The sequence below is a fragment of the Zootoca vivipara genome, chromosome 15 (genome assembly GCF_963506605.1).
Source record: "Zootoca vivipara chromosome 15, rZooViv1.1, whole genome shotgun sequence".
In the NCBI taxonomy this organism is placed as follows: Eukaryota; Metazoa; Chordata; class Lepidosauria; order Squamata; family Lacertidae; genus Zootoca; species Zootoca vivipara.
Window position 1 is genome coordinate 17,523,698 of NC_083290.1, and position 26,979 is coordinate 17,550,676.

The 26,979-nt window shown below is 46.4% G+C and overlaps 1 protein-coding gene across 2 annotated transcripts in view; it reads left to right on the plus strand.

The window, feature by feature from the left end:
- The window catches only part of FLI1 (Fli-1 proto-oncogene, ETS transcription factor), a 91,628-nt gene that overhangs the window by 23,753 nt on the left and 40,896 nt on the right, over positions 1–26,979 (plus strand). For both annotated transcript variants that reach the window (XM_060268493.1, XM_035138987.2), the window contains exon 2: positions 22,493–22,704. In XM_060268493.1, coding sequence (XP_060124476.1) covers positions 22,574–22,704 — 131 coding nt within the window. In that variant the 5' untranslated portion in view covers positions 22,493–22,573. The remainder of the gene's footprint in view (positions 1–22,492; positions 22,705–26,979) is intronic.

The window sequence follows — 26,979 nt, forward strand, 5'->3', positions numbered from 1 at the left end:
GCCCACCAGCCGCGGCAAGAAACGGGGCGGGGCGGGGGCGCCGGAGCGATCTCTGCACCACGGTGCCATGGCGCCCGACATGCTTAAGACGGCCCTGACCAGACTCCAGCATCTGCTTCTCAAAGTCGCCAACAGATGCTTGTGGGAAATCCCAAGCAGGATTCGAGCACCAGAGCACTCTCCTGCCCTGTGGTTTTCCCTCCTTGGTTTCCAGCAACCGATGTTCAGAGCAGAGCTTCTGTGGCTATAGCCATTGGTAGCCTTTTCCTCCATAAATTTGTCTAATCCTCTTGTAAAGCCATCCAAGTTGGTGGCCATTACTGCTTCATGTGGGAGGGAGTTCCACAGTTTTAACTATGTGCTGAGTCAAGGACTTTTTTCTTTTCCTCTTCAGATACATGATTCTGCTAAACATTTTTTTTTAAAAAAAATAATTTTCCAATTATTTTTAAACATTCTCAATCAAACCTAAATAGCAAAAGAAAAAAAAACAGATACAAGATTCTCTTGCATCCTTGAACCTCCCTCCACCCTTCCATGGGTTCCGTATTTAACCTTTTCTGCTGCATATTTTATGCCCTCCATTTATTCCATTTAACATTTATATCTTAAGTCTCCGTTAACTCACAATTGCTATTTAAGTCCTGTTAAAGAGCTCAGCTGTTTACAGTGGTCTTCTAGGTACAACATAATTTTCCTCCAGTCTTTATTAAAATCTTGGTCTTCCTGGTTTCTGATTTTCCCAGTCATTTTTGCCATCTTGGCATAGTTCATCAGTTTAGTTTGCCATTCCTCTCTGGTTTGGACCTTGTCATCTTTCCATCTCTGGGCAAGTACTTTGCCATCTTAGGCTGGATCATGCTCCCTTAGAAGACATCGGATGCATGCACACGGCAATTTCTTCTAGTTCCTCAACATTTCCCTGCCTGTCAATTTCCACACTATATTTGAGATACTGGAATTATAGTGGAATATAGTGCTTATTTCCATATCATTTGCTTCCAGGGGAAAAAATCCATTTGCGAATCCCATGGAACTGAAAACAGGTTGATTAGCATGGGAATTTGCAAAGAGCTAATTTCTCAAGCACCTCTAGTCATTGCGAGTGACCTCACAGTCTATTGCTATGCCTAGGGCTCACTTTAAGGTCATGTAACCTGGATGGTGGAACTTAGATCACTGTCTCCTCCTTGAGTTATTGATGGAAGAAAGGAAATAAATGTTATAAAAATAAATAGAGAAATAAATCTTGTGGTTTTAGGTTGGGCTCAATGGGTAGTCCCAACTCCAAGAGCATTTAAAATATATTTGCAAAAGAACAGAAATCCTTTACATCCCCATAGAGGCCTAGTTTATTAGTTCATTGACCTTTGCCACAGCTCTGTTTCCCTACACAACTGTTGAAATTCTAATGCAGAGATATATATGTATGCAATTCGGTTACCATGATCACATCCATGCATGCAGAACCATCACATCTGGGCAATCTAGATGTCAATTTTGGTATCCTTCAGCTTCTCATTTTTCCAACTTTTAGTTCTCCACCTTCCCATATCAGTTCTCAATTTAAAAAATCCTCATGAAAAGTTATTAGCATTTTGATGCAATTTTTTTTCAAATACTCACTTTTTTGTATGCCGTTCTGACTAATATACACATTTTTTTTGCAGGGCATTTCCCCCTTTTTGTATGCTGTTTTTTTACTAATACTATGCATTTTCATGCACACTTTACGCTTGCATCTAATTGCCTTGCAAATTTTGGAGATGTGAAAGATTCAGTGAATGGCTGTGTTTCAGTTTGTGTATAGTTTCAGAAAGTGTGAATCAGGATTAGGGCTGCGTTTTCAGTGCAAACTGGACTTAATTTTAACATCCCTAGGTGTGGCACTTGGGCTGCAACCCTAGACATAACTTTCCTGGATTATATCCCATTTAACTTGATGGGGCTTACTCCTGAGTAGACACTGTCAGTTGTGCAAAGCAGTAGAAAGTTGGCAGCAAGCGAAAGGGTTACGTGATCCACACTCCCATTCTCACCCATTCTACAATGGAGGGAGTCTCCCCTGGCATTTCTCCCCAACAACTGGAAAACTTGGCAGAGAGCTGAATGTTGGGTCTCTTATGCTCAAAGCAAGAATTGTCTCCACAGGCATGTCAATGGGGTCCCCTTGCCCAATGAGGTTGATCCTAGCTGGGGCTGGTGGGCAGCTGAGTCCAGCAGCATTGGACAACACTACATTGCCTACCCCCCACCCCCACTACACTGATGGGAGAAAATCTTGTATGGAAACATATTAGAATCATAGAATTGTAGAGCTGGGAGGAACCCCAGTTCTGTAATGAAGGGTTCATGGCTCAAAAATCCCTGGCAGATGGTCACCCAATTTCGGGCACTATCTTTCACCATCCAGCTTCCTCTGACCAAGTCAGCCGTCCTGCATCAACTGTTACAACAGGAATCTTAGGTGTTTTATTACTGATTGCAGATTTTTGTGATTGCAAATTTTGAGGTCAACACCTAAACCAGTGTGTCAAATGGAGTTTTCTCTCATTTCCCCATCGAGTGTGCAGTCATCCTTTTTTCATCTTCGGTATGCATTACACATATCAAGACTGTGCTCAAAGCACCAAAATCCCCACAAATGTGAAATGCCAACCAATTTCCTATTGCACCCAGATGTAGAGGAATAGGATGCAGAGTTTGGGCACAAAGAGCATTGAAGTGTTTAGGTTTGCATTCAAGCCTCTGCCTTGCAAAACCTTTGAGGGAAACCTGAATAGGACTCCATCTGGTCTGTTTGCTTGTAATTATTATTTATTGCATCTGTATCCCACCTTTTCCTCCAAGGAGTGAAAGGTGGTGTACACAGTTCTCCCCCACCTCATTTAATCCCCACAACAGCCTTGAGAGGTAGGTCAGGCTGAGAGGCAGTGACTGCTGGCCCAGGATGACCCAGTGAGCTTCATGGTTGAGTGGGATTTGAACCCTGGTCTCTGTCAGGTCCTAGTCTGACCCTCTAACCACTACACCACCCTGCCTCTCTTTATGCCCTCCAAAAGTTCAGGAGAGCCCGATTATCCCTCTCACTCTGTCCTCACAATAACTTTGTGAGGTCGGCTAGGGTATGTGTGAGCGGCCGCCCCAAAGTCACCTTCTAAGCTGCCTGCCTGAGCCTGGATTTGAACCCTTGGCTCAATGAACACTTTAAGCAGAAGCCCTTATGCATTCAACTGGAATGGGTTTTGTTTGTTTGTTTTTAATTGTTTTTATTTTAAAAAAAATTCTTGGGGTATGAAAGTTACGTGCATTGTCTCTATTTTCAGATGGTAAAATCCTTTCTACAGATCAGTTATATTCAATGTGAGACTTTAATGTTGAGGAAATGGAACAATAACAACTTCACCCTTTCAGACAAAATAACCATGATCAAAACATGATCACCCTCCCAAAATTAACCTCCCTATTCCAAACCCTCCCAATCTGGATTCCCCCAACCTAACTCCATAAATTGCAGGGAAAGAAACGACACTCGCTTATTTTCTCACACACAAAAAAGCCCAAGGATAAGCTGGAAAGGTTTGTTGAAATGAAAATATTATTCCGTTGTTTCTGGAAAGTACAACAAAGGGGGTACCTGTTGCATCCCAACAAAGATGCTGTTTTGCAGAACTAGGACATCGGGAAGATTTTGTACCCCGAGATCAGTGCAGGATCTCTGGAGCGGATCTTTCCCTTGAAGGGAAACTGGTTTATTGCTCAGACCATTGCCCCACCCTCCTTGGAAGTGAATGACACATTGCTGTGTTAACTTTGGGTCTGCACCCAGCATGGTCTGAAACCCCCCCCCAAAAAAAACCCCAACATTCCATCCCAGCCTGCGACCCACCAAGCCCCTCCAGGGGACACCCGTTTGCTCTTTTGGAGATTGGAACATTAATGAATCTTTTTGTGGAAAATGAGATCAGCCAAACCCCCGCCTCCCCCCGAAAGAAGTTTCGGCGGTTTGAAGCTGGGACTGACAAAGAAAATAGCTTGATGTAATCCCATTGAGATGTTTTTGTTGGAATGCCACGAGAGGACTCGTTCGCAACGCGCGCACACAAAAAAGAAAGTCTATACTCCCACCCCCACGACACACACACACCCGTAGAAGTGCGTGGAGGCAAACTGGCCAGCGTGGAGCCAGAGGCTGGACTGGGTGTGGAAAGAAAACACAGACGCTTGCCAGCCCAGTGGGGGCAACAGATTTGGGCTGGGCTGCCAAATGTGGGGGGCCGGTCAGGGGGGAGACGGAGAGGAGTTCAAGGGAAGGACATATTTGTGGAGGAGGCCAACCAGCGGACTGCCAAATAACTTGAGTTGGGCAGCACCAATATTGTCCACCCCAGGGGCACAGCTGAAAAGACAAATGATGGTTTCCTCCCCAAAGAGAGGGATGGAGATGGCCTGGAATAATTCGTGGTGGTATATAGACAACACAGTTGTCTCTCATGGACAGGTACCCAGGGGACAGTTGCTAGGTCAGGACAATGGCCCACCTAGTCCAGCATTCTGTTCTCACAGTGGCTGACCAGATGCTTGCAGGACACCAGCAAGCAGGATTCATGCATAAGAGTACTGTCTCCTCTCTATGGGTGCCAATTTGAATAAAATAGGGGGGGGGTAAGCTCTGTTAGGGACCCAGGTGGTGCTGTGGGTTAAACCACAGAGCCTAGGGCTTGCTGATCAGAAGGTCGGCGGTTCGAATCCCTGTGACGGGGTGAGCTCCCATTGCTTGGTCCCAGCTCCTGCCAACCTAGCAGTTCGAAAGCACGTCTAAATGCAAGTAGATAAATAGGAACCGCTACAGCGGGAAGGTAAACAGTGTTTCCATGTGCTGCTCTGCTTTGCCAGAAGCGGCTTTGTCATGCTGGCCGCATGACCTGGAAGCTATACGCCGGCTCCCTCGGCCAATAATGCGAGATGAGCGCACAACCCCAGAGTCGGTCACGACTGGACCTAATGGTCAGGGGTCCCTTTACCTTTTACCTTTAAGCTCTGCCCCACACAATCATAAGATGTGACATACTCACATCATTTGAATGGCAATGCCCATTTATTTTGGGGGGAGGGCCATCCTCAAATATTTTATTGGGTGGCCCCAAAGGGACCTCAGCCCCCAGGGCGTTGGCTCCTACGGTTTCCACAAATGGTATTCAGAAGCATTGCTGCCTTCAGCTGTGGAGGCAGAGCATAGCCAACGTGGCTAATAGCCATTGACATACCCTCCAAGATTTTGCTGATGAAAATAGGGACGTCCTATTCCATAATGATAATTTTACTATTTATACCCTACACATCTTACTGGGTTGCCCCAGCCACTCTGGGCAGTTTCCAACATATATAAAAACATAATAAAGCATTAAACTTTTTTTAAAAAAAATAAACTTCCCTATACAGGATTGCCTTCAAATGGCTTGGAGGTCAGATGCCCTCCAACATTTCTCCAATGAAAATAGGAACATCCTAAGGAAAAAGGGGACATTCTGGGGTAAAATCAGAAATTGGGATGGCTTCTCTAAATCAGGGACGTCCCTGGAAAATAGGGGCAACTTGGAGGGCCTGCACTGATAGCCTTCTCCACCCCTTGAAAGCACAGTGGAAGGGTGTTCTTTCAAAGAATTCTAGGCCCTGTTGTTTGTTGAGGCTTGGTAGGAATGGTAACTCTGAGGGGGGGATACTACAACTCCCAGAATTCTCTGAGGGAAAGAATGAGCTTTGGAAGTGCTTTAAAGGGATAATGTGTGCACAACCTCAGTCATCAGTCAAAAAGCAACACGTTGCATCATGTACAGAAGACAACAGGAAGCCAATGGGAGTGTTGGAGCAGTGGTGGCCTGTGTTGTAACCCTCTGGCATTATGTGTCGCCAGCAGGAGACAAGCTGCTGAACGTGTTACATGAATTCACAGCACCAGAAAGCTGCCATGACAAAGATCTTCAGGGTTTAGGCAGGAGTCAAAACCAGCACTTTGAATTGGGCATGGAAACTAATTGGTAGCCGGTGCAGTTGGCCCCAGGATCGGTGTAATAGGCTCAAACCGACTTGCTCCAGTGAGCGACCTGGCCACTGAATTCTGCACTAGCTGAAGTTTCCGAACCGTCTTCAGAGGCAGCCCTGTGTATAACGCATTGCAGTAATCTAACCTTGAGGTTACTAGAGTGTAGACAACAGTAGTTAGGCTACCCCTGTCCAGATAGAGGCATAGCTGGGCCAGTAGCCGAAGCTGATGGAAGGCATTCTGGGCCACTGAGATCACCTGAGCCTTGAGTGACAGCAAAGGATCCAGGAGGACCCCCAATCCATGAACCTGCTCTTTCAGAGGAAGTGTAAACCCACCAAGAGCAGATGATCTCCCACCCATCTGGTCTAGGGAACCACCCACTAACAGTGCCTCAGTCTTATCTGGAATGAGTTTCAGTTTGTTGGCTCTCATCCAGTTCATTATGAGGCGAGACACTGGTCCAGCACTTCCACTGCCTCACCTGCAGATGTAAAGGTGAAACAGAGCTGAGTGTCATCAGCATCCTGCTGACAATGTACTCCAAACCTCCGGATAACCTCACCCAGCGGTTTCATGTAGATGTTAAACATGGGGGATAGGATTGAGCCCAGCAGAACCCCACATTGAAGGTGCTATGGTGCTGAAAAGCATTCCCTAAGCAACACCCTCAGGGAACGACCATCCAAGTAGGACTGGAACCACCGCAAAGCGGTGCCGCCCACCCCTAGTTTGAAGAGTTGCTCCAGAAGGATACCATGGTCAATGGTGTTGGAAGCCACTGAGAGGTCAAGAAGAATTAACAGGGAGATGTTTCCTTTGTCTCTCTCTCAACAGAGGTAATCATACAGGGAAACCAAAGCAGTTTCTGTGCCAAAACCAGGCCTAACACCTGATTGAAATGGATCCAGAAAATCAGTTTCTTCCAAAAGCACCTGAATTTGGTCTGTGGCCACTCTCCTGAACCTTGCTCAGGAAAGGAAAATTAGCAATTGACTGGTAGTTAGTTAGGTTTTTCGAATTCAGGGAAGGTTTCTTAAGGAGTGGTTTTAGAACTGCCTCCTTCAAACAGGCAGGGGCCACCCCCGTCTCATAAAGAGGCATTTATCAGCTCCCTGGCCCAGCCACCTGTTCCCTCCCTGCTGGTTTTTATCGGCCAAGAGGGACAAGGGTCTAGAGCGCTAGTAGTCGCCCTGACCGATCCGAGCACCTTGTCCACATCCTCAAGCCTTACCAACTGAGCCTGACTTTTTAACTGGGCCTGTGAACATCCTCAAATTGCATTCTTTCTCTTCCTGTGAGTTTTTCTTTAGGCAGTCTTATTTGTTTTTTATTGCCCCCCCCCCCCTTTAGTCTTCAATAAAACATCTCATACTGGAAGTGGATGTTTTGGTGTCTGAACCAGACTCTATCAGCAACACCTTGTGAATGTTTCCTAATGGGTTTCCGCTAATTGTTCTGGAAACAGTGTTGGGATAAGGAAACAGGATGTTGCCACACAATGCTTATGAATGTAGGTGGAATAATAGCGTCACAGGTTGATTTAAGAAAAATAATGAATGGGCATTGCTTGTAGATGGTGGGTCAACATAGCAGACTTCAGAAGCGGCTATGTACTGTATGTCCCTCAGCTTCTCTGAATGAGTTGTATAGGCTTCCCAACTGTGTTCCTGGGGAACATTTTGTTCCTGGTTAAGAAGATCAGTCATGATGGACATCAGATTCCCTGGGAGATAGGATGTCCAATACTGCTGGCCTTTTGTTATAATGATCAACCCACAAGGTGGCACTGGGTTAGTTCTAAGGCAAATTTTCATTTCATCTAGTGTGGGGTGGGATTCAAAATTTAGAATAATAATAATAATAATAATAATAATAATAATAATAATAATAATATATTTATTTATACCCCACCCATCTGGTTGGGTTTCCCCAGCCACCCTGGGCGGCTTCCAACCTAATATTAAAAACAATACAGCATCAAACATTAAAAACTTCCCTAAACATGGCCGCCTTCAGTTGTCTTTTAAAAGTAAAATAGTTGCTTATTGCCCTGACATCGGCTGGGAGGGCGTTCCACAGGGCAGGTGCCACTACCGAGAAGGCCCTCTGCCTGGTTCCCTGTAATCTCACTTCTTGCAGCAAGGGAACTACCAGAAGGCCCTCAGGGCTGGACCTCAGTGTCTGGGCTGGACAATGGGGGGTAGAGATGCTCCTTCAGGTATACAGGACCGAGGCCGTATAGGGCTTTAAAAGTCAGCACCAACAGTGAGCACATGTTTGCATGGATAAAAGGCTTAGGTTCAACCCATAGTATCTTCTGTTAGTGGTGATGAGGAAGACTTCCAGCTGAGACCTTGAAAAGCCCACTGCCTCTTTGAGTGGACCAGCCTTCCCCTGACCCTCCAGATGTTTGGGACTTTGGTTTCCGTTATCCCTGAGCATTGGGCATGTTGGCCAGGACTGATGGGAGTTGTGGTCCCACAACATCAGGAAGCACCGGGTTGGGGAAGGCTGGAATAGAGAACACTAGTTGAGATGGGCAAACAGCCTGAACTTCTGGGGGAATTGTGGTGAGCAGGCGTGTGGTCTCTGAAGCCATCTCACTAACCTCCATGGTGATTAATGAGCTTCACCTGACCATTCTCCCGCTGAGGTTGCATGGGCAGCCTCAAGCTCCAGGGCAAAATTGAGCAGAGCTGCAGTGGGAGAGTGTTTCTGGAAGGATCCATTTGTGTGAGGTATTGAGGCAAGAGAAACAACAGCAAATTAGAATCGAGAGTTCCTGCTAGTGTGCCCAGTCAATGATCACAAATTTGGAGATTGATGCCCAGGAACTGAATTGGAGTAGCCTATTGATAGATACTGTTAACTGGGGTGAGGAGATAAGTAACTGAAGTACTGTAGACATTACATAGCACTGTGATCCTCCTGACTGATAGAGTAGTAGTTTATTGGAAAATGAAGTTTTAGAATAAGGGTCGAGATCATTTGCAAGGGGGTCAGGTAGTTTATAAGAAATTGTTGAGGTACTAGTGAAATTCATGATGGGGTTTTTGTAATATATTTATTAAAGGAATGGTGCAATGTTATTCAAAACAAAGTGATTGTGCAATATATAGAAAGTGGTGCTTATTGTTTGTGGTGAATTTTATAGAGGGTCTGGAGGAAGTATTTGAGGAATGTGATATATAGATAATTGCAACCTATTCAGGGAACCAGTCCTCTTTAAGATCAAATCAATACAGAATAAACATTAGACTGAATATTCACAGAGTGTTAGTGAGTGTTCTCTAGGTCGTGAAGAATACGTTTCATAATTTCAGTGATAATATTAAAGGCTTTGAAAAAGGATGAATTAATATATAAGAAGAAAAGATAAAAGCAGAAATAAAGCTAAAACTAAATATGTTTGAGAGACTTTTTTTTTAAAGGATTTTAATCCATAATGGATAAATAAGGTATTTCAGAAAGCAGAAGTACACAGCAAAATTGTCACCGTTATGAGAAAAGTGGAAAATATGGAAGAAGAAAACAGATTCACTGAAGCAGTGAGTGAGATTGATGAACCTTAGATAGACATACAAGCAGCGGTGGAGAGCAGGCGCGCTGCCCCCCGGGGACGTGGTGCGTGTTCGGGGGGGGCGTGATGTAGCGCGCCGTGCGCAGGGGCAGGACGTGCGTTTTTGGGGATGGGGTGGGGAGCTGCAATGGTGCCCCTGGGAACGCACCGCTCAGGGCACCCCGCTCTCACCACCCCATCTTCCTACGCCCCTGCATGCAAGAAAGTCATTCAGCGGAAGAAGAAAGCGAATGTAGTTGTGCTAACAGTGAGAACAGAGGCATTTAAGAGCTAAGCAAGTTGCTAGAAGAATTATTAGCAACCATCCTAGGAATGAAAGTGGATCATTGTCAGTTGAGCCAACATACTGGGCCTGTGAAAGCAGGCAAGTCCATGGGGAGGAACTCACAGGTGCTCTGCTCTGGTCTTTTCCCCCCACTCCTGCAAAGCACTGAGCAAAGTCCCTAGTCCTCCGTCTGCTCTGCAGGATTTCTCAGGCCTCTGGGCAGATTTTAGGGGGCTAGGAGGGTCAAGCGGAGGACAGAGGAGCCCTGTGGTGGTAACAGTTGCCTGCTCATGCTAGGTTGGATCTCACACTTAATTTGGAATTTTTTGGAGCATTTCCACTGCTGAAATAAAGCTATAGGTAAAGGACAGATCGTCTCCTGCCACACTGGTGTGGTGCACCACACTCTTTGAGAACCACTGCTGTAGATCAATCAGTGCGGAAAGGGGCTGACCCCACAGTGAGGCAGAGGGAAGAAACTGCCTCGGGCACCCGTTCTGGGGTCTTTGAAGGGCAACACTTAATTCATTGTTGTGTTTTTACTGCCGTTGGGAAGTTTGTGCCTTGACTTGAGGAGGCGCCATTTGTTTACTTCATTTATCAACAGCTTCCTTTGGGGAAGGGGTCATAGGTCAGCGGCAGAGCTCGGGCCTTGCAGGCAGATGGTCCCAGGTTCAATCCCTGCCATCGCTGGAGAGTCTTTCCTGCATGCAAGTCGGTGTGTAGGCAGTGCCAACCTAGATCAGCCAATGGCCTGACTCAGTCCAAGGCAGCTTCCTGTGTTTCTTCCTATGAAGCATCTCAAAGCAATTTCGCAATGAAGAACAACATCTTTAACATAAAAACCCACAACAAAGCATGCAGCGATTTCACGTATCGAGACAACAGTTAGCGCCTCCAAATGCCTTCCACGCCAGCTCTGCTTCAAGAGAGGAAGTTTGGAAATGGCCGGTTTGGTTTTGTTCAAAAGGACATTTGATGTCCGCTGTGGTTCTGCGTCTTTTTATTTCCTTCTGATGTGGCGTGCTAACAAAAGGTAACCTTCTGACCGGAGAGTCATCCTTTCATATTCCCCCTCGCCCCACATTTGTTTATCCTTTCTGAATGGGGAAATCAAACCGCAGGACTGTCGGACAGAGTGTCTCTTGGTCTGGTTGGGCACGTGGCTTGAGAGGCTTCTAATCATTCCTGCACCAGGAATAAAAACAAAAGCTTCAGGAAGCGAAAAGGACTTAACGCTCAAGCTTCAGATTAAATCAGAGAAGCGAACAGGGCTGCAGATGGAGATGGATTTTATTCAGAATGATTTGCCGTGTTTCTCAGCCCAACCAGCTCCACATCACCCGCTTACCTTCCTCTCCCTCCTCGGAGGAAGTTTAACCCCTCTCATCTCCTGGCATGTCCCGCAGAGGACCCTAAGGCATAGCTGCCAAGTTCTCCCTTTTTTAAAGGGAAATTCCCTTACGTTGAATAGGCTTCCTCGCGAGAAAAGGGAAAACTTGGCAGCTATGCCCTAAGGTCCGCGAATAGTAACAGCCTAAGGGTCCCGGGCCCTAAAGAAGCCAGATTATCCTCCACCAGGACCAGGGCCTTTTCAGCGATGGCACCGACCTGGTGGAATGCTCTGTCCCATGAGACTAGGGCTCTGCAGGACTTACTCTCCTTCCGCAGGGCCTGTAAGACGGAGTTATTCTGCCTGGCCTTCAATTTAGCCTGATCCTCCATTCCTTTTTCCCTTCCCCATTTTCTATGAAGAAACCTTTCTGGGTCCCCACTTTTAAATACTTCCCTGGTCTCCTTGCTGGCCATAGCAGGACTAACTTGGCCAGTTATCCCTGGCGATGCTACATTTATGTTGTAGTTCAATGTTGTTTTTAAGCTGTTTTTAAGTCATTTTTAATCAATGTTTTATATTTGTTGTTAGCCGCCCTGAGACCGGTTTCTGGACCGGGAAGGGCGGGGTATTATTATTATTATTATTATTATTATTATTATTATTATTACTGTATCTCTATGGCTGGCCCTGCCATGGGGCACTGGGAGGCAGTTGCCTCAGGCAGCAGGTGTTGGGCAGTGACAACGGGAGCAGCAGCCCTCCAGCTGTTCTTCCTGAGGACCGCATCCCTTCTGTGGGAGGGGAGAGCTGTGCATGCTCCTCACACACTAGACTTTACCTAGCCACTAGTGTCGAAGCAAGATTAAACTGTTGATCCAGTGGGTTTCTGTAAACAGATTAGGGGTGGAGAAGGGGAACATAGCACCTTGTCCTTGGCCTCAGGCAGCAAAATGTCTTGGGCCAGCCACGTGACTGATTAAGATCACTTCGCCTGCGGTGCCTGCAGGGGACAACTTTGGTATTGCCGAGGGGAGGGTTAAACACCCACCGAATCTGCAGTCCCGTCCCCCCCGTTGCTCAGCTGATTGGAAAGGAACAACTGATTGGCAGGAGAAAGGAGACTGCAGCCCACCTGCAGTGGAATGGATGAATGATGAAAGGGGAAATGCACAGCCATCATTTGAGCAAATCAGAATAAAGTTTCCATGTCACATAACTTTGGCTGATTAGCAAGAGGGGGGCACAACGAGTCACATAAAATTGGACACTGGTGGGCAACCGTTTGCCCACCTTTGAACTAGACACAGAAAGGAAGGACATGCTTCTTGGAGAGTATATGCATATTAACTGGAGAATGTGCATATTACCCAGAGAATTTTCAAAAACCTTTTTTCAGATGCATGCATTATATCCAAAGCCTGCTGGGGATTGTGTCTGTTGACTGGATAATGTATAAAATGTTAGTGAGATATGCATGATCCTCATTCCTTTTTTGGAGACTATGTACACTGACTGGGAAATGTGCACAATTCCCTCTATGGGGCATGTCAAATGTGCATAACGGCCAGGTGCAGACCCTCCAAGTGTCCCTATTTTCCAGGGACAGTCCCGGATTTACAGAAGCTGTCCCAGTTTCTGATTTGATCCCGGAATGTCCTGTTTTTCCTTAGGACGCCCCTATTTTCATCGGATAACTGTTGGAGGGTATGGTAGGATGTCCCTATTTTCATTTGATAAATGTTGGAGGGTATGGAGTTATCCAACCCCAGAGCCATCTGAAGGCAGCCCTGTATAGGGAAGGTTATTTTTAATGTTTAATGTTTTATTATGTTTTTATATATTTGGGACGCAACCCAGAGTGGCTGGGGCAACCTCAGGCATGTTCAACAGGTAGATCGTGATCTACCAGTAGATCACTGGACACCTGTGGTAGATCACTGGCTCCTCCCAAAGAAGCTCAACAACTTTGGCTCCCCTAAAAAAAGCTCTACATCAGGGGTCCCCAGACTTACCGTGCGGCGGGCCGGAGGGCAGGGGAGTGCGCGTGCAGCGGGCCGGAGGGCGGGGGAGTGCGCGCCCGTGCGCATGCGCACACACACACGGGCGGGGGAAAAATCGCCGAAAATTGCTTGTGCGCATGCGTATGGGCCTCCCCGACCCGGAAGTGCACCAGAAATGACCTCTTCCGGGTCGGGAGAGGCCCATACGCATGCGCACAAAGGATTTTCGGCGATTTCTTGCCGATTTTTTAGATCGTCGCTGTGCCGCGCGCCGTGAGAGCGGGCAGCGGCAGCAGGCGGCGGGGGTCGTCGCGGGCCGGATTGGAAGGCCGATTGGGCCACATCCGGCCCGGGGGGCGTAGTTTGGGGACCCCTGCTCTACATCTTTGACCTGAACCTCTAAAAGGGGGGTAGATCACCCCCAGTTTTTAACTCTGTGAGTAGATCACAGTCTCTAGAGACTCTTGGGAGTTGGCCACCCCTGGATTAGATGATCCTTGGGCTCCCTTCCAACTCTATGATTCTATGTTCCCCTTCAGGTTGCTAGCATTTTGTGGGAGGGATTCAGAAATTTAGGTTTGTGAAATTAAAGTAAAACTTTCACACCAGCACAACTAATTTACTTATTTAAAAACAAAACCAAAAACAAAGAAACTGGGTTTTTTGTGGTTAGGAAAGTGATGCAGAAATGCACCCCAAGCAGGGCCATCTTAAGCATATCCGATGCCATGGCGCAAAGCTCCCTCTGGCACCCCCCCTTTTCCAGTTTTTTTAAAGGGAGGATGGCGCTGTAGGTGGGGCTGGAGGAGGCAGTCAGTGGCTGGAGGGCGGCTCCTCCAGCAGGGAAGAGGCGGAGGCCTCCCGGCTCAGCTGGCCGCTTCATGCCACGGTGGCCACAGCAGACGGAGGCTCCAGGCATGGCGCTGCTTCGGCACGGCATGGCGGAGGTGAGCGAGGGCGGCGAGCTGATGCCAGGAGGTGCCGCGTCCAGCCTCTGCCTCTTCCCTGGCGCCCTCTAGAACTTGGTGTCCCGGCGCCCCACGCCACTAGCCTCTATGGGTAAGACGCCCCTGACCCCAAGGTGAATGAATGACGAAAGGGGAGGTGCATGGCCATCATGTGAGCAAATCAGAATAAAGTCTCCTTGCCATATAACTTTTGCTTAAACCAGAAAGAATGCTCAGTGGTGACCAAACATAGTCTAACCTCTCTGTATGTTTTGTGCAAGCAAACCAGCAGGATGAAGTCTCAGTGAACAAGTCACCTGTAGGAGCCCCTTCTTCCAAAGACCTATAGGGTTCATGACTTCCCTCCTTTTCTTGCAAGAGGAGCGCCCTTTAAATTCTGGCTGCAAGGGAGACAGAAAGTAGAGAAAGCTGCTGCTTTCTGCAATGCAACGTGCTTCACTTATTTGTTTGTTGAGGAAGTGGTTTGGTTTGCAAAGTAGCCAGTTCTTGAAACCATCTTCTCCCTGGCCCCGAGCATCTCCAGCTGAAAAGACCATAAAACCTGCTAAAACAATATTTACAACTGTGTCTGCAATATGTGACTGTGTATTTATAGCCTTGGGTCAATGCTGACAAATAGGGATGCCTAATTATTTCCCCCCAAAATGAAAGAAACAACAGGAGAGAAGGAGGGACGGAGTGGGGAGAGAAAGCGAATCAGTGCATGCACGCTTGGTGAGAGGGAGAGAGAGAGAACATGCTTCTCCCCCCCCCCCCGTCTGGTCTGTGGGCAATTGAGCGGCGCTGTAAATTGTTATGTACATACCAGATGTAAGTGAGCATTAAGGGGAAAGTGGGGCGTATTTGGTGGAAGAGGCAAGGCTCGGAGTCTTGAACTGATTTGCCAGCTTGGATCAATCCAGCACCAGGCCCAGGTGGTTCTTGTTGGGATTAGCATGACAAGTTTAGCCTGGCTGCCAAATCAGCTGCAGCGGTTTTTGTTGCCTCTGCTCTGCTGCTCCAAACCAAGAACAGAGCGCGGAAGACTCTCCTGCACAGGAGGCTTTTCAGCAGAGGTTGGATGGCCATTGGTCAAGGATGCTTTGAGCTGTGATTCCTGCTTTGCAGGGGGTTGGACTAGATGACCCTCAGGGGTACCTTCCAACTCTACAATTCCGTGATTAAGAAGGGATGTATGTGTGATTGTTTTTTAATTGTTTATTGATTTATTTTGAACCATTTTGCGTTCACTCTTCAGGCCTCCCTCCTTCCCTCCCATCTCCTGAGCATCATTCCTGCATTGCAGGGAGTTGGACTAGGTGACCTATTCTACAACTCTGTGGTTCTATGATCTGGGCTGGGAGAGATTTACAGGGATGGGATGGACAGTGGGTGGAAAATGGCAGCCTTACAGAACTGAAACGGGTGTCAGAAGGAGGAGCTGAATGTTGCTCAGCTGGTTGCTGTTGGGTTTTTTGCTTTTTTTAAAATAAAAAAGTGTGGTAGAATCTGCCTGTATACTCTGGACCATCTCTGCACATATCAGGACCTACCAAGCTGATGAATCCAGATGAGTGGCCCTGGCAGACGGTTGTCAATGTCAAGGTTGCTTTTGCAGTCCCAACAAGACCAGGAGGTTTAAAGGAGTTCTAAAAAGCAGCAGCAGCAACAGCAACAACCAGGCCATATTTTTCTGCCTTCAACATGACCGCAATGCGGGGGGGGGGGATGTTTTCCTGGCATAAAGACGAAGCAACAAGAAATGTTTTGCCTGTTTCACTGCTGGGAAGGTGAGGTGGACACTTATGCATTGTCAAAAAAAGAGGAGGCTGTACCCAACCCTGTTCGCCCTATTCAGAGTAGACCCATTGGCATTAACAGGCACAGCTAATGTAGGGCCATTAATGTAAGTGGTCTCCTCTGATTAGAAGCTGGATATGGCTCAAGAAATGCACCCCCCCCCAAAAAAAGTCAAAAGATGATACAGATTTGCATAGATTCTGCACAGGGGCGCCAAGTTGGGCCCCAGGTTGTGGGTGCCCAATGGCACCCATGACATAGTGTGATGTCGTGATGTTGTGACATCATGACATCATGTTACATCAACGCACCACAGCGGCGCTTCTGAGGACTGGCAGGGCCTCCGATGTGATCTCCGAGGCCATACGCATCTTCCCCCGTGACTTCCAGGAAGGGCCTCCAATGTGACTTTCAGTAGAAACCAGAAGCTGCATCGGAGCCCGTGCTGTGGGTGCTGAGCACCCACAATTTTTTGTGGGTGCCTGGGCCCCCAGGGCGCCCTGTAGTTGGTGCCTATGATAAGGCTACCAGATTTTTTTTTCAATGAATCCGAGGGCACTTTTCAACTTCAATGGATTTTGTATGGGGACTGATTTGTAAATCCAGGGACTGTCCCCGGGAAACGGGGACATCTGGTAACCTTAGCCTATGATCCTGCATATTTAGACCTGGATCTAGGTGTGGTTGAAGAGTAAGGGGCTGTTGAGAGGTAAGGGATTGTTCCCCCTCCAATGTTTTAAGAGTGAAGGTGCCTACCTGAATCAAGAGGCAGTGAGTTCCAAAGTGTAGGTGCTCAATATCTTACAGCTATGGAACAAGTGCAGTATGGCACCTGTAACAATGTTAAGGTAAAGGGTAAAGAGACCCCTGACCGTTAAGTCCAGTCACGGATGGTTCTGGGGTTGCGGCGCTCATCTCGCTTTACTGGCCGAAGGAGCCAGCGTTTTTCCGGGTCATGTGGCCAGCATGACTAAGCCGCTTCTGGCAAACCAGAGCAGCACACGGAAACACCGTTTACCTTCCCGTTTACCTTGCACTTTGACATGCTTTTGAACTGCTAGGTTGACAGGAGCTGGGACTGGGCAATAGGAGCTCACCCCGTCACGGGGTTTCGAACCGCCAACCTTCTGATCAGCAAGCCCTAGCTCTGTGGTTTAGACCACAGCGCCACCCCCGTCCTGTAACAATGTTAGTTCTGCTTATTTAAGTAGTCGAGTAGGCACATGTGGGACAAGGAAAGAAAATGTCCCAAGCTGCAAGGGGCTTTATATACTGTAAGACACCTACCATCTTCCCCCTAAATGGGGTCAGCTTCTGCAGGATGAAGTGCCCTTTTAAGTTATGAATGGAAAAGTGATTGTATGCAGAGGCACGGCATTTTCTGAGCCTGTAATACAAATGTTATAGGGGAGGAACAAGTCCCTTCTCATAGTACACATATGATGCAATGATTTGTGGCTTATCCCCCTTTTGGTTTTGCACACTTCTGGGGCTTGTGTTCATGAGGTTAAACAGAAGTTTGGTGTCTATACGAAGTCTGTGACCCTCCAATTACTTCAATCTGGCATCTCATCTGCTCCATACATTTCTTGACTTGGGTTTGTCAGGATTCGAATACAGCCCTTGCCAAAATGATGCACCAGGTTGGTGCAGGCTGTGTTAGGCTGCATTCTCACTGTCTGGTGCTTTGTTTTTAATCTTCGTTCATTGTTATAGGATACTGCTGTTGGATGTGTTGGTTCTCAAACCAGCTTCACCCTGACTGCAGCTCTTAAACTCCTCCTAATCCAGTCTCTGTCCAAGGTGGGAACATCTTTGCATAGAGGGAAGGTATCCAAGTGGAAACGAATCTGATACTAATGAAGCTGTGCTGATGTGAACGGCTTTTGTGGGGTGGAGGTGGAAAGAGTTGTGAAGAGCACCACCACAACTCCACTGTGCTTGAAAACGGTAATATGAAACTCCTTGGCTGGAGTCGATGTCCAGAACATCTGGAGGGCAGCAGGTTGGCTAAGGCTCCTCCAAAACATTTTGACTGTCTATTTTTAAGGGTTATCTTTTTTTTTTTTGCCGGTTTGTTCTTCACTTCCTGTTTCAGCAGATGTGCTTTGGTATGACGTCAGCTGGACGTTGGCTCCCAAACTGCAATCTGGCCAACACTTGATTCAAGGAGTCTTTTCAAAACACAGCTCAAAATTGCTTGGGCGGAATCTTCCGCAGAGGGCTCCTTTTGCCCTGAGAGGCATTCAGAAGTTCCAAAGTCAGGCCTGTTATTGTGAAACAACAATCCCTGCCGATGTGAACCAGTCACCCCTGTATCTGATGGACTTAAGTGGTTCCCAAGTCAGTCGTGCGGAAGTCTTCGCCCCACCCAGGTCTGCAGGCTGGAGATAAAAACTCTGCCGCACTTTCCTTGATTGCTTAGTCTGAGATGAAAGAGAAGTGAGTTAAGAGCCCCAATCTGAATTATTCCCAGGGCTTTCTCACTTCCCTTTAGCTCATCTGCTGCCTCCTGTGTGTGCTGCACTTATTCCACTGGAATATATTCTCTAACCTTCCAAAACTGAGAGCATCATCGGCCATTTATCGCCAGGGATGGAGAAACCCACCAACTTTGTCTTTTCTCAGGCTTCTTATATTTTCAGTCTTCAACTTAGTCCACCCCATTTCCACATCAGTTAGTAGGCAAAAACTGGCAAGCATTTTTGTGAGTTTTTTTCCTCGATGTGTGCATTTTGCAAACACTTCCCCAGATTGTCACGTCTTTGTGTATATTTCTCTCAACGATATACTGTATTTTTGGTATGTCCAGGCTTTCACCTAAAATAATGCATTTTGGGGACACAGTTTTTTGGTTGGAGAACAAAACAAGCGCAATGAATAAACTTGCGCTGACAATTCGGAGAAGTGCAAATTTTGAAGGTTAGCAGCAACTGAGTTCAGGAAGTGCACCTTAGGTAGATTGGTAATAAAATGTGAATGGAATGAATATCTCCCCACACCTTCCATGTGGTTGGTTTCCCTTTGGAATAGCTGTATGTAGGCAGGAAGCATGCATAATATGGTCCAGAGAGCAGAATTCAGTCAACAACAACAACAACAACAACAACAACAACAACAACAACAACAAGAATTTATTATTTATACCCCACCCATCTGGTGGGGTTTCCCCAGCCACTCTGAGCAGCTTCCAAGAGAAAAATAAAATACAGTAATCTATTAAACATTAAAAGCCTCCCTAAACAGGGCTGCCTTCAGATGTCTTCCAAAAGTCTGCTAGTTGTTATTCTCTTTGACATCTGGTGGGAGGGCATTTCACAGGGCAGGCGCCACTACCAAGAAGGCCCTCTGCCTACTTCCCTGCAACTTGGCTTCTCGCAACGAGGGAACCGCCAGAAGGCCCTCGGCACTGGACCTCAGTGTCCGGGCAGAACGATGGGGGTGGAGACGCTCCTTCAGGTATACTGGACCGAGGCCATTTAGGGCTTTAAATGTCAGCACCAACACTTTGAATTGTGCTCAGAAACGAACTGGGAGCCAATGTAGATCTTTCAAGACCGGTGTTATGTGGTCTCGGTGGCTGCTCCCAGTCACCAGTCTAGCTGCCGCATTCTGGGTTAGTTGTAGTTTCCGGGTCACCTTCAAAGGTAGCCCCACGTAGAGCGCGTTGCAGTAGTCCAAGCGGGAGATAACTGGAGCATGCACCACTCTGGCGAGACAGTCTGCAGGCAGGTAGGGTCCCAGCCTGCGTACCAGGTGGAGCTGATAGACAGCTGCCCTGGACACAGAATTGACCTGCGTCTCCATGGACAGCTGTGAGTCCAAAATGACTCCCAGGCTGTGCACCTGGTCCTTCAGGGGCACAGTTACCCCATTAAGGACCAGGGAGTCCTCCACACCTGCTCGCCTCCTGTCCCCCCCACAAACAGTACTTCAGTCTTGTCAGGATTCAACCTCAATCTGTTACCGTGAGTTTCAGTTTTGTTTATTTAAATTGAACGGTATATTTCTTTCTCTTATGACAGTCATCAAGTGTTTACGCCTGCAACAAAATCTTAGAAGCAGACGTTGGTGGTGCTGGGATGTGTGGGTACACTGGTCAGCGAATGGGGGCGTTAGCACCCCAATCAACTCTTTGCCCCGCCCCGCCGCTAGCAAAAATAGACTAAATTGTGCCAGTTTTTATAACAAATTTAGGTCTCAGGATTCAACCTTCCTGGATGAAGAATGCTTTAGAGCAGGATCTTAATCTTTTGTGAGGTGAATTGTACACACAGCCATGGAGCTAGGATAACAAGATGTCTAGATTTGGGACTTTTAAAATTTGGCGTTGCGTTGGAAAACTCTGTGGACCCTTGGAATCCTTTCCTAGAAAGGATTGCTTACTCTTGGAGATTAGACTATTTTTGTTGTTGTTTCGTAATCTACAAAAAATGTACACGCACAGGTGTGTAGCAGTGAGCTGCCACAAAAGGGTGAGAATTATCTGTAGCTCTGGTTGACCAGCTGGTGATATTTTTGCCTCATCCAGCACCTTCTACATATTTTCTGTATGAATTCTTTCCATACCTCTGTGAGCTCTTAAGGTGTTTTTCCTAGTGACGCCCCACAATCGTCTCCCTATCCCCGCAGCCATAAAAGCGGCCGTCTTCTGTAGCACCATGCAGCTGTCCTGGAGGGGAGGCAGGGGGTTTGGGGGGGGGTGCTGACAGTCCCAGGAACCTGGGCTAGGTTCAGCTTGGCCACAGACAGAGCCCACAGCAATGTGCCAGGAATGCAGATCTCCAAAATGGGGGAAAGTTAGAGAGCTGGCTCTCCACCAAGGACAATAAAAGGCAAGATGCAAGGACAAGGCCCCTCTCTCAAGTTCAGTCTGTCTGGCTTTACAATATCAGGACAGGCCATTGTGTTATGGGGAAGGAACTTGCCTAGGTTGCTTCTAGCCTGACTGGGCGATAGTAGTGTCTTTATCTGCTGCTGTAGATTACTGAAGGAGCCCAGCGTGAACCATAGAATTGTAAAGGGTCCCTTCTTAAATTTTGATGCCCCAAATTGGACACAATATTCCAGGTGTGGTCTGACCAAGCAGGATAGTACGGGACTGTGACTTCCCTTGATCTGGACACTATACTTCTCTTGATGCAGCCTAGAATAGCATTAGCTTGTTTTGCTGCTGCATCACACTATTGACTCATGTTAAGCTTGTGGTCCACCAAGACCCCTAGATCCTTTTCATATGTACTGCTAGTATGCCAGGTGTTCCCCATCTTATATTTGTGCACCTGGTTCTTCCTGCCTAAGTGCAGAACCTTACACCTGTCCCTACTGAAATTCATTTTCTTAGCTTGGGCTCCCCACTTCTCCAGTCTGTAAAGGTCATTATGAATTCTGATTCTGTCTTCTGCGGCATTAGCTACCCCCTCCCAGTTTGGTGCCATCTGCAAATTTGATGAGCATCTTTAATATTTGTTGCTGCGTCTCCTTTGAGTATTTGGATGTTTACAAAGTTTGTTCAGGATTTTCAAAATGCTCAACATGCAGAGGCTAAGAGTCACCAGAGTTGGGGCTTCCATCACATCACAGCACAGCACACTCTATGCACTAGCATTTTCCAGTATGAGGTGAATCTTCTGCCATGAGCAACTTTCTGCATATGAAGTCATGCCAAACAAAAGGGCTGCTACCGTCATGGGGCCGCATTGATCAATCTGCCTCCACCAAGTGGTTTTTCATATGTCTCAGCCCTCAGTCAGGATGGGCTAAACTGTTGGTTTTGGGTTCTTTCAGTTTCTCATTCTTCTAATCTCAAATTGCAAATTTGCAGTTTTGACTTCCAATCTTTCAGTTGGCGGGGTGGAGACACACACATCCGCGTCAGCATTTTGGTGTAGATTTCTTCTAATTTCACATATTTTTGCAAGCTGCTACCACTGATAAAATGTTTTTGTTTGTTTTGCTATTTTTGCTAATATAAATGATACTGGTGATGATGATAGCAGCAGAAGCAACAATTTAATTTTCTAATTTACACCCTACCCATCTGGCTGGGTTCCCCCAGCATATTTTAATACATATGATTTGGTTAGTGCACCAGATTCAGAGAATTGCAGATTTTGTAGGACAGCTGTCTTTTACTTCACATATTGTTTTGGAAGGTGTTAACTAGGGAAGTTTGCATTAAAACCTGAGCGTAACTGGATTTCACCCTCACTCTGAGTTCTTAGCTATTTCAACTCCAGAACCCTCTCCAAAAAAGGGGAGGCAGTAGACTGTCGGTGACTCTTTTGCTCCTGGTTCCAGTAAGTTCCAGTTAAGAGCAACAGCCCGTAAGTTTCACTTAACAGTTGGGTGGAGGTGCAAAATATCTGATTCAATCTGCAACTCTGAGGCAAACACTAGTTTCAGGTAAAGCCTGTCTGGACAGCTGCTTGCCAGCTCAAACAGGGAGCATAACTTGAGTTTCTAGTCTAGTTTTGACAACCATTTTTAATTTTTTGTTTCTTCTCTTTGGCATCCAGGAGGCCCTCTCCGTGGTGAGTGAAGACCAGTCCCTCTTTGATTCCACCTACGGTGCTGCTGCTCACCTTCCCAAAGCAGACATGACAGCCTCAGGGAACCCCGATTACGGCCAGCCCCACAAAATCAACCCTTTACCTCCTCAGCAGGAGTGGATCAACCAGCCAGTCCGAGTCAACGTCAAGAGGGAATACGAGCATATGAATGGATCCAGGTGAGGAAGGACAAAAGGCTATTTTTCTAGGAAAAGAGGTGCCAGAACTCACCGTTAACACTTCCCTTGTAATGGCAATGGTGCCTGCCGGAACTGCAAAAAAGCCCTGACAAAATGCCCACCTTGGTATGTGTGAACCTTGGTGCCAACTTGGGATTCTGTATGGGGAAGCTCAGAAAGGCACCTCTGGAGTTCAGGTTGCACTCTCCTTCTGCAGGGCCAACAGTCTTTTTTCCCCCTCCTGAGGTGAAATGGGAAAGTGAAACCCTGGACAGAACCCCCACCCCAGCCTCACTGCTTGCTGGAGCTGTGTAGCTGTGGCTTCCAGGTTCCGGCAAAATCTCTGCAAGACCTCTCAGAGACCTCATGTGGCCTTCACAAGACTCTGGTAAAGTTGCACGAGGCCTTCGCAAGATTTCACAGGACTCTTGTGAGATCTTGCTGGGACCTGGAAACCGTCACTAATTCTCCTCACTTCTCCAGCAGTGTGTGTGTGTGTGTGTGTGCGCGCGCGTCTTCCCCTACATCCAAGTAACCAATGGCAATCCCCACTCCTGGAATAGAATTTGGTTCTAGACAAGAGCCTGTGGCAACTTGCCATAACGTGGAAGGAAAAAAGAGAGACCTGTTGCATGAAATTCCAGCACACACTGAAAATAATAATAATAATAATAATAATAATAATAATAATAATAATAATAATAATTTATTATTTATACCCCACCCATCTGGCCGGGTTCCCCCAGCCACTCTGGGCGGCTTCCAACAAAACAGAAATTCTAAAATACAGAAATCCATCAAACATTAAAAGCTTCCCTAAACAGGGCTGCCTTGAGATGCCTTCTAAAGGTCTGGTAATTGTTGTTCTCTTTGACCTCTGGTGGGAGGGCATTCCACAGGGTGGGTGCCACTACCGAGAAGGCCCTCTGCCTGGTTCCCTGTAACTTGGCTTCTTGTAGTGAGGGAACCGCCAGAAGGCCCTCGGAGCTGGACCTCAGTGAAAAATAGGGATGTGGAACTTGCCCCCCCCCCCCAGTGCTGTTGCTGGACTATAACTCCCATCATCCTTGGCCATTGGTTTTCAGACTCCAGGATAAGGGTTTAGGGTTGTCAGTTTGTGATCCAGAGGTGCTACATACATATGCAGGACACCTGTCTCTAGATATAATAATAATAATAATAATAATAATAATAATAATAATAATAATAATAATGTGTTGGTGCTGACCTTTAAAGCCCTAAATGGCCTCGGTCCAGTATACCTGAAGGAGCGTCTCCACCCCCATCATTCTGCCCGGACACTGAGGTCCAGTACCGAGGGCCTTCTGGCAGTTCTCTCATTGCGAGAAGCCAAGTTGCAGGGAACCAGGCAGAGGGCCTTCTTGGTGGTGGCGCCTGCCCTGTGGAACGCCCTCACATCAGATGTCAAAGAGAAAAACAGCTACCAGATTTTTAGAAGACATCTGAAGGCAGCCCTGTTTAGGGAAGCTTTTAATGTTTAATAAATTATTGTATTTTAATATTTCTGTTGGGAGCCGCCCAGAGTGGCTGGGGAGACCCAGCCAGATGGGCGGGGTATAAATATTATTATTATTATTATTATTATTATTATTATTATTATTATTATTATTCATCAGGGGAATCAGAGCTGGTGTAGGGATCCCTTCAGCTTGCTCCATTTCTCTCCTATTTCCAGTCTCTGCCTCCCTTCTGCATCTGCTTAGTGCAGTATCAGGGCATGAATTTCTACTTGTACAGCAGAAATTCTTCCCCCTCCCACATTGCTCTGGAGTTTTGGGGGAATCCCTAGAACAGAGGTCACAGGAGCAGAAGAGAGGGGAGCTCCGTTGTGCAAGTACTGATGATATGACTTTTAGAGGACATCTGAAGGCAGCTCTGTTTAGGGAAGCTTTTAATGTTTAATAAATTATTGTATTTTAATATTTCTGTTGGAAGCCGCCCAGAGTGGCTTATATCACTACTTTGGATGCAACCCCGGGACTTCATTTTTTTGCACTCTGGGAAGAACAAGAAGAGAACAGGCAAAGAGAACTTGGGGGGTGGGTGGGCATGAGGTCCATCCATGGCTGCATCCCCTCTGTATCACAACTTGGAAACCCAGCACCAGAGAACAACCCAGCACTCTGAATGCAGTGTGTTTCTCTGTAGAGCTCAATTTCTCTCTTTCCCCCCAGTAGTTTTGGCAAACTGGCCTTTGCACCTCATAGAATCGCAGAGTTGGAAGGGGGACCCCCCAAGGATCACCCAGCAATTCAGGAACCACAGCTAAAGAATCCCAGACCTATGGCCATGCCATGCAACCTCTTCTTAAAAACCTCCAATGAATGAGAGCCCGCCACCTTCCGCCTTTTGTCATCCTTGCCAATCCCAATTCAAAGACAGGCAAATGGAGCCAGCAACTGTCGGGCCATAGGTCACCCTTTCCTACGCTTTTCTTCAGAGGGGCTACAAACGGGCATCTTAGCTGTGGTGTGGTTTTGCCCCAATGGCGCTTTTCATCCCATGATCAGCAACGGGTGAAACTCGCCGCTCGCTTGCTGTTTAGCCTCCCGTACGATGCCACCTTTTCTTGTATCAAACATACAACCAAGAACCCAGGTTACGAATGGCAAATTCAGCAATACAGCAGCGTAACCGGCCGATATTCTCAGTCACCAGTTTATAGACATATGACACCAAATGACAAAATCCTACACACAAGAATATGTAACATTCAAACATCATAGAAAAACGTATGACAAGATTCAGTCCAAACATCAGTCCAAAAAGTATCAAGTCTTAAATACAGCTCATATAGGTCATCCATACGGCATATGAAAAGGTTCCAAGATGTTTTCAAGTAGATGAATGAGGATCTAGGTAACAACGGAGCATCCAAATGTGGTAACAAATAACGGTGGCAATGGAGTATCCAAATGAAGATGAGAAGCAACAATGGATGGTGACAAAGAAGATGAGACAAGATTACCCAGGTTATATACTTTGTTTCACCGGAACTGGCTTCTTCAGTGAGTAGAACGATCGCATTCATAGATAAGATACTTAATGGAACTCCAAGTGCTGACTCCAAGTGTTAATCTTTAAACCTTTTCTTGTGCCTCCTTCTTTCCTGTGCCTGAAATGAGAAAATTCAGAAGCAGCGCCTAGGGGCAGATAAACAGAATTGGTGGCTCGTTCAGAGGAATCTTGTGCTCCAAAAGAAATGGGGACAATATGTCAGGCTCCATGAGCCAAGGCAATTTGAATTATTATCCTTCCAGCGAGAACCAGATAAATATTTTCTAGTGCCTGAGTCTGTGCTGGATTAGCAGCTGTTATTGTTTTTGCAAACAGGACAACTCTGTAAGAATAATGCCTGGTGCTTTGATTTTAAGGTTGCTATAGGATTATGGAACTATCGGGGTGGAAATCTTAACCCCGACACCTTAGAAACAGCAATGTTAATTCTGGGCTCTGCTGGCAGACTCCATATGCCTGTCCTTGGGATATTTTCTTTATTGAAACAATTTTTTATTGTTGTTTTCAATAACCACAACCAGCAAACAAACAAAAACCAGACAGTAGGAATGTCAAGCTTTACCATTCAAAAATAGGAATTGATCAAAGATTCCCAAGAGCAATCTTCAGCCCCAGCAGTTCTCAAACTCCCCCTACCTCCACAGACCATTCTGGATGGTTTTGGTGAATCACTTAACAATTTTTCTGCCTGTTGTTGCCATTGTAATGCACTGTGCTAGGTGCTGTATGCTTTTAAATTATATTTAAATTACTTATTTTATTTCTTATGTAGTGTTGTATCGTATTACATTTTTTTTACTTCACCAAATTTATATACTGCTTGATGGTAAACACACACACACACACACACACACACACAACTGGGAAAGTGATTTACAAAAATTTGAATTTCGTCGAATTTGAGAGGGTGGCGGTACCAAGACCATTTCATTTTTAAAATAATTTTATTTCTCATTTTCATTTTACAATTGCAACATTAGATAATAATCCCAATATCAAATAAACATTTAATGTCGACACCCCCACCCTTTCCATGGTTCACTTCAGCATATTCTAATTGACCCCTAACTTTTCATTTTCTCATTTTTTATCTCAATAATTGTTACTGCTGAATTTACTCTATGGCTGTTAACTTTTTAATAGGCTTACAATAATTTCCCAAATATTCCGCAAAACATTTCCAATCTTCTTTAAATGTCCCCCCCCCAATCTTGGTTTCTTATTCTGTTGGTCAAT